The 10,251-nt window shown below is 37.4% G+C and overlaps 1 protein-coding gene across 1 annotated transcript; it reads left to right on the forward strand.

Moving 5' to 3' along the window:
• Window positions 1-232: 232 nt before the first annotated feature.
• Window positions 233-5,922, forward strand: LOC149180302 (uncharacterized). Its single transcript, XM_089418158.1, is given in 7 exon segments — window positions 233-1,077; window positions 1,079-1,401; window positions 1,404-2,416; window positions 2,418-2,856; window positions 2,859-2,978; window positions 3,397-4,242; window positions 4,975-5,922. Coding segments are annotated over 7 exon segments (3,768 nt in total). The 5' UTR covers window positions 233-478; the 3' UTR covers window positions 5,403-5,922.
• The last annotated feature ends 4,329 nt before the right edge of the window (window positions 5,923-10,251 follow it).

Genomic DNA, 10,251 nt, shown 5'->3' on the forward strand with positions numbered 1-10,251 from the left:
GGTTGAGTTTTTCTCTTATATATTCCAATACAATATGTTATAAATATAATTTTTTCTCCTTTATAAAAGCTTTTTAGTTTGTCAAAGTTGCTCTCTTCTCAAATATCTTCAAAAACTCATATTTTCCCATTCATATTATATGTATTCAAACATTGCTATCACCCACTTTATACATATATCACAGGGCGGAGGATTAAAAATAAAAGGATGGGAGAGACATATATCACAAGGACGAGGATTAAAATAAAAGGATGGGGGAGAATTGCAAATTACTGTAGGAGGGACCTAATTTTTGTATCAGCCAAGATCATTCTGGGTCTCCTTTCGTTTTGTCTTTGGTGATGTTTCCATCTCAATTTGCATTTGCTTCTGTCTAATCCAAGATGGTAACAGTAGACCAGGGAAAGCAACAGCGAATGCAGATCGGTATTTAGATAATAGTTTAGATAGTTATTGCCTTGGTGTATCTGGGCTTACAATGGAACCTAATTTTGTATCAGCTAAGATCATTCTGGTTTCAGCTCTCCTTTTCATTTTGTCTTTAACGTTGTCTCAATGTCAATTTGCATTTGCTTCTGTGTATTCCAAGATGGTAACAGCAGACCAGGAGAAGCAACAGCTAATGCAGATTGATATTTCTTCTCTTCTGGCTTTCAAAAGGACTAGTGTCTCCGATCCATATCCTATGCTCGATAATTGGAATCCTGCGGTCACGCATGTGTGCAATTGGACAGGACTTTCTTGCACTCCGGGGCTTTCCAGAGTTAACAGACTCAATCTGGCAGGAAGTGGCCCTGTAGCTCGCAGCGTGAGTGCGGAACTGGGAAATCTTAGTGGCCTGAAATATCTGGATCTTTCGGTAAATTCATTCACTGGTCGAATTCCTCCAGAGTTGGGAAAGCTTGACAAATTAGAGGGACTGTCTCTGTTTTCCAACAATATTACTGGAAGCATTCCTTCGCAACTTGGAATGCTTAAGAATCTAGAGTCACTCTCTCTAACTAGCAATGCCTATCTTTCTGGGAACATTCCCCCTGAGCTAGGTGGACTCGGGCGGCTGAAAACTGTCTCTTTTTCTCACCAATTCAAGCAGAAATATTCCACCTGAATTAGGGCAGCTGTCTAGTTTGGAAATCATGGACATTTATAAGAATACGTTGAGTGGAAACATCCCCAAGGAATTAGGGCAGCTGAAGAATGTGAGGAGACTTTACCTGTGGCGTAACAGGCTCTCCGGAAGCATTCCAAAGGAGTTGGGTGGGCTTACCAGTTTGGAAGATTTTACAGTGTCTGTGAATAACCTTAGCGGTAGCATTCCTGAAGAATTGGGAAATCTGAGCTCCCTGAAATATATTTACATGTCTGTAAATAATCTCAGCGGAAGCATTCCAAGGGAGTTTGGACACCCGCAAATCAGCTGTCTGGAAGTATTCCTGTCGAGTTAGGGCAGCTGAGCCATTTGGAGATGTTGCTTTTGAATGCCAATGACCTAAGCGGACCCATTCCCCCCGAGTTGGGGCAGCTGAAGAGCTTGCAAGTTCTCAACCTGGAATCCAATCAGCTCTCTGGAAGAATCCCCAGTGAATTAGGAGGACTCGCCAGTTTACAAATCCTCTTCCTCTGCTACAACGAACTCAGTGGAGCCATTCCTCAAGAGCTGCAGCAGCTTACAACCTTGGAGCAGCTTCTGCTGAACAATAACCATCTTACTGGAACCATACCTTCAGGATTGGGTCAATTGAAAGCTCTGCAGGATCTCAACGTAGGAAATAATAAGTTGTCTGGATATATACCTGCTGAGCTTGGGCAGCTGAGAAACTTGCGAACTCTTTCTCTGGCTCTCAATAACTTGTCTGAAAGTATTCCCAAGGAACTTGGCCAGTTGAGTAGTTTACAGAGTCTTCATCTATATAAGAACCAGCTCTCAGGAAGGATCCCCTCACACCTCAGCAATCTAAGCAATCTTGTAGAATTGTCTCTGGGAAATAACTACCTGTCTGGAGAGATACCCGAAGGGCTTTCTATGCAGGTTCCCAATCTCCAGTCACTAAGCTTACAGAAAAATAATCTAAGTGGCTCAATACCTTTGTCCTTTTCACTTCTCAGCGGCGTAAGTTACTTTGATCTATCAAGCAATAGATTATCTGGTCTGTTTCCTCCGATATTGGCCAATTGCTCCAACTTGAGTTATGTACCTATTGACAATAATTTATTGGAAGGACAAATCCCTTCTGAGATTGGGTTATTGAAAAAACTTTCGGCATTGTCTCTCTCAGCTAACTACCTCACCGGAAGTGTCCCAGCTTCATTTGGAAATCTGAGTAGCTTATTGTATCTGAACTTGGGCCACAATCGTTTAATTGGTACAATACCTGCAAGTTGGAAGGGCATACAGAGTTTGCACTTGGTATCATTGGAACTGTGAACATAACCAGTTGACAGGGTTTCTTCCAGAATGGATCTGGAAATTCAAGGATTTTCACGTGCTCAGTTTCTCCAATAATTTGTTTTATGGAGAGATTCCCACCCAAGTATCTGAATTGCAAGCTCTCTGGACAACACCCGATCCATCAGAGGCAGGCTCTCAGGACGAAACTCTCTGGGGAAGTTTTGATGCGCTGTCTGCTAATGGTTTCACTAGCTCCGACAAGACTGATGCTATCTTCAACTTCAAGGGCCACGAACAAAATTTTCAACTTCTTTATTTATCTGAGGGTTTCATCGACTTGTCAAACAATAGGCTAAGCGGTAGAATTCCTTCACAGTTTGGGTTGCTCAAAGGCCTCATGAGTTTAAATATCTCCAGCAATAAGTTGACAGGACATATTCCCCCAGAACTTGGGAATCTTCCCATTTTAAATCACTGGATTTATCAAGGAACGCGTTGGACGGTCGAATCCCGCAGGAGCTCATCAAGATAAACTCCCTAGCAATTTTGAATCTCTCCTATAACAATCTTTCTGGGTCCATTCCCACAGGTAGGACCCCGTTATATCTCATTTTGTTTTTCATTATATCTCATTTTGTGTTTTTGGTTTGGAATTTTTCTCTTAGTTTGAGGCCATTGGCATTCATAAAAGTGAATATAATAATATTCATAAACACATATTCATTACAACATTATTTCTCATTATTATGTTACTCACAAAAACTTCATCATTTCACTAACAAAAACTTAAGTTCACAAAAACTTCATCATTTCACTAACAAAAACTTAAGTGTGCATAGAGATAACAAAAGCTCTACCCAACCGCCCCAAATAACTCCACTTAACATCTTCCCAAACTTATGGCCATAACTTTAATAGTTTTGAGATATGACATACTGCTGGTTGAATTTTATGTTGTTTAGATAGATCTGTGTGCTCAAAATTCAGATTATTGTGTGTGGACACAGGCCGTCAATTCAGTACTTTTGAGAATACATCCTACTTAGGCAACACCAAGCTTTGTGGTTCTCCGCTCTCCAAAACTTGCAGATCCGAGTCATCCTTATCAAATAGAACAATGGGGTCTTCTGTGTTGAAGGGAAGTACTGCTGAAAAAAGAAACCTAATAATCGCAGCGACCACCATAGCTTCAGCGATCATCATCACCGTGGGGGTTGCCATTTGTTGGATGCGGCGTTCTGCCCCTTCTGGTTCTGCAAATTTGGAGATGTGTTACTTTGAAGAGTCTCTCTTGAAGGTGAGCGAGAAAGAGATATATAAGATCACAGAAGGATACAGCGAGAGAAATATCATCGGCAGTGGTGCCTCAAGCACTGTGTACAAAGGGCAGCTTGTTAATGGGATGACAGTGGCAATCAAGAAGCTCAAAGTTGAATTAGAAGCAGAGGCCCAACGCTGTTTTATGGCAGAGTGCAAGACACTGGGTAAAATCAGGCATCGGAACCTTGTGAAAATTATGGGTGTGATTTCCAATTGGGATGTCAAAATCCTTATACTCCAATTCATGCCCAATGGTAGTTTAGACATGCATTTGCACGGGAACTTTACTCAGCTCGACTGGGCGACCAAGTTCAGAATTGCTATGGCCGTTGCAGAGGCACTGGTGTATTTACACGAACAATGTGGAATCGGGGAGATTGTCCACTGTGATATTAAGCCCAGCAATATTCTTCTAGATGAACAGTTTGAGGCGCACATCAATGATTTTGGAATTGCACGGTTAATCGATCCAGAGCTTCGCGGCAGCACGCTTTCAACCACGCTGAGGGGCTCCATAGGTTACATCGCACCTGGTAATGCAAACATCTTTATTATTTGATAGTACATTTACCAGAAAATTTACCACAGTTCGGTCGAGGTTTCAAATCCCAAATTGGATTCGTCTTCGGAACCAAACTTCCAGAAAGATCGATGTTTCAAATCCTAAACTGGAATTACCTTCAGAATAGATGTTTGAATCCCAATTTGGATTCATACTTGGCACCAAAAGTGTGGAATGAGTTGTTTGATATTAGATTTTTGGGAGATTTGTTCATCTTCCATAAAGGTCGATGTTTCGAATCCCAAAACTAGTTTGAATCCCAAACTGGATTCATTTTTGGCACCATAAGTATGGAATGTTTGGGAGGTTACCATGTTCATCTTCATCTTTCATAAAGTTCAATGTTTCGAATCACAAAACTGGTTTCATTTTCTAGACCAAAAACTGAATTCATTTTTGGAACCAAAACTTTTTATTCCAAAAATGAATCCAGTTTGACATTCCCAGAAATAAAATGAATCCAGTTTGACATTCTAAACATATTCGACCTTTATGGAAGATGAACATTGTAGCGAAATCTCCCCAAAAATCTACGATTAAACAACCCATCCCACAGATCTTGTCATCTTTATTATTGTTACTTATCAAATGGTATCTAGTTTCATGTAATTTCAATTGAATCACTGGGAGGGAATAATATGAGATGAGGTGACTTCGTTATGATAGTGATCTGATCTTGTTTTACTGGTATAATCACATGCAGAATTTGCGTACAGCCAAAAGGTTTCAGCGAAAGGCGATGTTTACAGTTATGGAGTCGTGCTGCTTGAAATGGTTACCAGAAGATCTCCCAACACTTTCAATAATGAATATGTTAATGTTGGTTTAAATGAAAGTGAAGCGCAGAGCTCGAGTTCCAAGTCAAGTTCGTTGATTGAATGGGTGGGTAGTTTGTATCCGGAGAGACTGATGTACGATGCAGTCGATGATGCTCTCAAAGTCAATGCCACACCACTCAGCACCCACCAAATTGATTCGGTTGTTAAACTCGCTCTTAGCTGCACTCACCTCACTCCTCACAGACGCCCTTCCATGAGGGAAGCCTTGTCAACTTTGATGGAAATCTGCCATTACACTGCCACAGCACCATACAGCCAAGATGTACAGCAAAGGTTAGTAAATGGTTTTTAGCTTGAGTGGTGGGGTGGTTTGCCATCCCATCTACCAGAGTTCAAATCTTCTGAGATATTTATGACCTATGTTGAAGCATAGTCTAATTCCTGAGATATTTATGACCTGTGTTGAAGCATAGTCTAATTCCTGAGATATTTATGACCTGTGTTGAAAGCATAGTCTAATTAGAATCTGGGATCCCTGCTCCAGTTAAACTGTACCTGTCCTCCCCTTTCCCTTTCACAGATTGTACCTTCTATGTTGAGATAAGACTGTCACTGTTTGTACCCTTTATGTTGAGATAAGATTCTTGCCCAACCTGAGTTGATGGTCATGACAGAGATAAGATTCTTGCCCAACCTATGAAAACAGTACAAACACGGAAAAGTATACATTGTTCCAATGTCCATCTTTGCTAACTCCAATTGTGTTTTTGGGAGCAGTGCAGGTTCTAAGTATTGGTAATTTCTTTTTGTATTTTTCCTTGACACGTCATTTTTATTACTATAAAAATGGGTTGGTGTTGACCGTGGTGGAAGTGTAAATGAATATCTTGGTGTTGACCGTGGTGGAAGTGTAAATGAATATCTATGATAGGGGTGTTTATTTTATAATTTTTTCTAATTTTAATTTAATTATTAGTAATTTTTAAGTGGATGACATAAAAATTTATGGATGGAATAGGTTCAAATATTCATGTTAGTATTCACAATTAAAAATTAATATTTACCTCCAAGTTAATTATGTTTCTCTAATGAATTTATTTCAAATGATTTAATTGAAAAAATGTTATATCAACATTGTTATATTTGAGATTTGATATTGATAAACAATAGTATTTGGCCCATGGGATTGTAACAAAAGCTGTTTATAAGTTAAGAATTTCCATGGTAGAGTGGAGTGAATCTCCATAATTGGGTGGATGGTAGAGATTTATCCTCCATGTAATATGTTGAAATATTCATAGTAGTATTTATCTCCAAGTTAATTATGCGCTTCTAATGAATTTGTCTCAAATTAATTAATTGAAAAAATATTATATCAACATTGTTATATTGGAGATGTGGTATTGATAAGCCATAGTATTTGACTTATGGAATTGTAACAAAAGTTATTTACTATTTAAGAATTTCTATGGTAGAGTGGAGTGAATCACCATAGTTACGTAAGTGAATCTCCATAGTTAGGTTTGTGGTAGAAATGTAGGTTCTAAGTATTTGTGGATAATTTTTTTGTAATTTTTCTTGATATGTCAGAGTTATTTTTATAAAAATGTGTTTGAGTCAATTGTGGAAATACAAAAGAATATTTAGGTTGATAGGCACATTTAGTTCATAAGACATTGTAAAATTTTAATTTAATTATTAGTAATTTTTAGGTGGATGGCAGAGATTTATCCTTGATAGAATATGTTGAAATATTCATAGTAGTATTCAAAAATTAAGAGTTAATATTTATCTCCAAGTTAATTATGCTCCTCTAGTGAATTAATTGAAAAATGTTATATCAACATTGTTATATTGGAGATGTGGTATTGATAAGCCATAGTATTTGGCCCATGGAAATGTAATAAAGTTATTTATAAGTTAAGAATATCCATGCTATAGTGCGGTGAATCTCCATAGTTGGGTGGATGGTAGAGATTTATCCTTCATACAATATGTTGAAATATTCATATATTAAGAGTTAATATTTATCTCCAAGTTAATTATGCTCTTCTAATGAATTTGTCTCAAATTAATTAATTGAAAAAATGTTATATCAACATTGTTATATTGAAGATGTGGTATTGATAAGCCATAATATTTGGCCTATGGAATTGTAACAAAAGCTATTTACAAGTTAAGAATTTCTATGGTAGAGTAGAGTGAATTTCTTATGAATTAATTTTGTATATTTTATTTTATATAAATAATCATAATGTTCGTTTTAGGTTTTATATATGTGGGTAGGGTTTATGTTTAAGGAATAAAAATCATATTTATTAATTAATTTTTATGTTTTTATTTTAATGAATATTTTATATTTATTTGGATGATATAATTTTGTAATTAAAGAATATAAATATATATTTCTTAATATTATAAATTTAATTTTTAATATTTATATAATATTTTTTAAATTAATAATATTATATAATTAGTTTGTGAAAAATTGTAATTTTTTTATGGATTAAAATAGTGTAAAATAATATTTTGTAGATATATATGTCATGTGTATTTAATTAATCATAAAAAATAGACCAAATTTGACTCTACCAGAATCGAGATTTAATTCTGGGAGAGTTTACATCTCGCTATCACTAAACACATCAAAATTATATATTATTCTTTGATCTAAGAAGACAATATTATCCACCATTGTAAGCCAATATATACGTCAAGAATATGAGACTCATAAAAAGTCTAAAAAATTTAAAAGACATAATTAATATTAATACAATAATTTATAATTTTGCACGGCTTGGCTCTTGCGAGAAAGCCTCGACAAGTGGCATGTGATAAACTCATAAATCATTTCATCCATGACTTCAGAGATCTTCTGGATTCCATATGCATACCTGCTTTAGATAGAGTGTATGCAAAAGCGTTTCTTTCCCTGTCGATATGTGAGCATAATTTTTTTTCAAAATTTTGTTTTAAGGTTATTATTTCCTCTACAACTAGCAAGAGTAAGAGATCATGATACTAGTGCACATTGTTGACCCAATTATAACAAGCAACGAATCCTCAGACATTTGCAGACACTAGAAACCTTTTTCTAGAGCAAAAAGAAGTGATTTGCACACCAATAGTTCGACCATGTTGTTTGTTCCCCTATCCAATCCCATTTGAATATGAAAATAATGTGTAATAGGGAGAACAAACACAACACCTCCCCCACATCTAGCCCCATCATTTTGGGACGCACCATCGAAATAAGCCCATATGTAACACCTTCCTCCCATATCTACACAAGCAACTGACCAACCAGGGTAAACATGCGACAAGAGGCCACTATGGATAAGATTCAATCTCCTTGGTGACTTTAAGGAAATGGAATCGAAAAAGCAATAAACTGAACAAGATAATAACCAGAACCCCATTAGCCATGACAAGCGTTTCGTCAAACATATCATCAATATGTAATCTACAAGTGTAAATAATAGAATTAAGTGTAGGGATCTCATACTTACCTGAGAATCGCTATGAACCATTGTTCCCTCATGCCATTTGTTGCATTATCTTCCATTAAATGATAGACACATTATCCATTCACATACAAGTAAAAAAATGTTGAGAGCCATACATAGCTGCTATCATAAAATGTGCATATAACCAGCATAATAGGAACATGAATACAATAAACATATCATCCATAAATACATTAGTACCTTTACACATGAAAATCAAGGGGATGGATTTCTCATTAATGAATGCAATGAACCAACTGAAGATGGGACTACCACATTCCACCCAACCGTAGAATGGCTGAGCCAAATCTCTCTTCAGCCATTCACACCTGTGCCATATTCCAAGCATGAATGTGGGATTTCATAGAACACATCAATCAAAACTAATCCAGGGCTTCCAGAGGCCATCCACCTCAACCCGTCAAATAGTGATTCCATCTCATGGTCAAACACTACCAAAAACAAAACCATCATCAGATTGACCTCCATCCAAGCCTACCAGAGCTTCCAGAGCATTTGTCCAGCCAAGGCTTCCAGAACTAGTAACTCAACCCACAGCTTATACAAGGCTTCCAGAGAATTTGTCCAACCAAGGCTTCCAAGACTAGTAAATCAACCCACCAAGGGATTCCAGAGCGTTTGTCCAACCAAGGCTTCTAGGACTAGTAACTCAACCCACCAAGGGATTCCAGAGTGTTTGTCCAACCAAGGCTTCCAGTACTAGTAACTCAACCCAAGCTGTTACAAGGATTCCAGAGCGTTTGTTCAACTAGGGCTTCCAGGACTAATAACTCAACCCAAGCTAAGGAAACATGAGAACCAACCAAAACAAAACAATGAAAGTAAACCCACAATCACCATGGATATCTAGGAAATAGCAAGGCTAGGCAATCCACTATCGATCTAGGCAATCCTCCATGCCAATGACAGATCACAACCAAGAACATGTGCCATGCATGCCAAAATAGTGAAGAAGTCATACATGCAACTCAGTACCTGCAAGAAAATCTGATGTAGTTGTTGATGTCAATGCCTTCTTGTGCATTCTTGCTCTTCCTTTACCTTCTTGCTCCAAGAATCCAAGTATGCCACACCCACCAAAAGTGTTCCAAGAAAAATCTAAGTCTCCAATAGTATGAGAGAGAGAGAGAATAATGAGAGAGCTTCAAAACTGAACTGACAAAAGGTTGACCCTGAAAGGAAGAAGCCTGCCCGAAGCCTGCCCACTGGTCCTCATAAGCCTTTTTATTAATGAGGCCTCTATTTTCTTCATTTTCCATTATTTTCCTTCATTTTCCTCCACATGCAACCTGTGACCTTTAACCTCCTTTTTCTCCTATTTTCTATTATTTTCATAGCTAAATGTGCCAAAATACATTTTTTCCTCTTTAATGCCTTAGCCATTGCCTTTTCCAATTTCCTTAACCATAAACAACCAAATGAACACCCACTAGGATGTCCTGCCCACCATTCAGCTTGGAATACGTGTCCCATCATCTGTGGTATTTATATATTTTTACATGGAATTTTCACCAGGGTTGTTATAGAACCCTCCCCCTTGGGGGAACACTGTCCTCGGTGTTCAATGACACCTATAACCAACATGATTGTTGAAAAAAAAACATACTATCCATGGAACTTTATAACACAGCTCGTTGTAGCATTTACAATGAATGATCCGCTCAAAAGCAAAAC

This window comes from Pinus tabuliformis, chromosome 3_2 (genome assembly GCF_031772625.1).
Source record: "Pinus tabuliformis cultivar Carrire ecotype Pingquan chromosome 3_2, CPIR1, whole genome shotgun sequence".
Lineage (NCBI taxonomy): Eukaryota > Viridiplantae > Streptophyta > Pinopsida > Pinales > Pinaceae > Pinus > Pinus tabuliformis.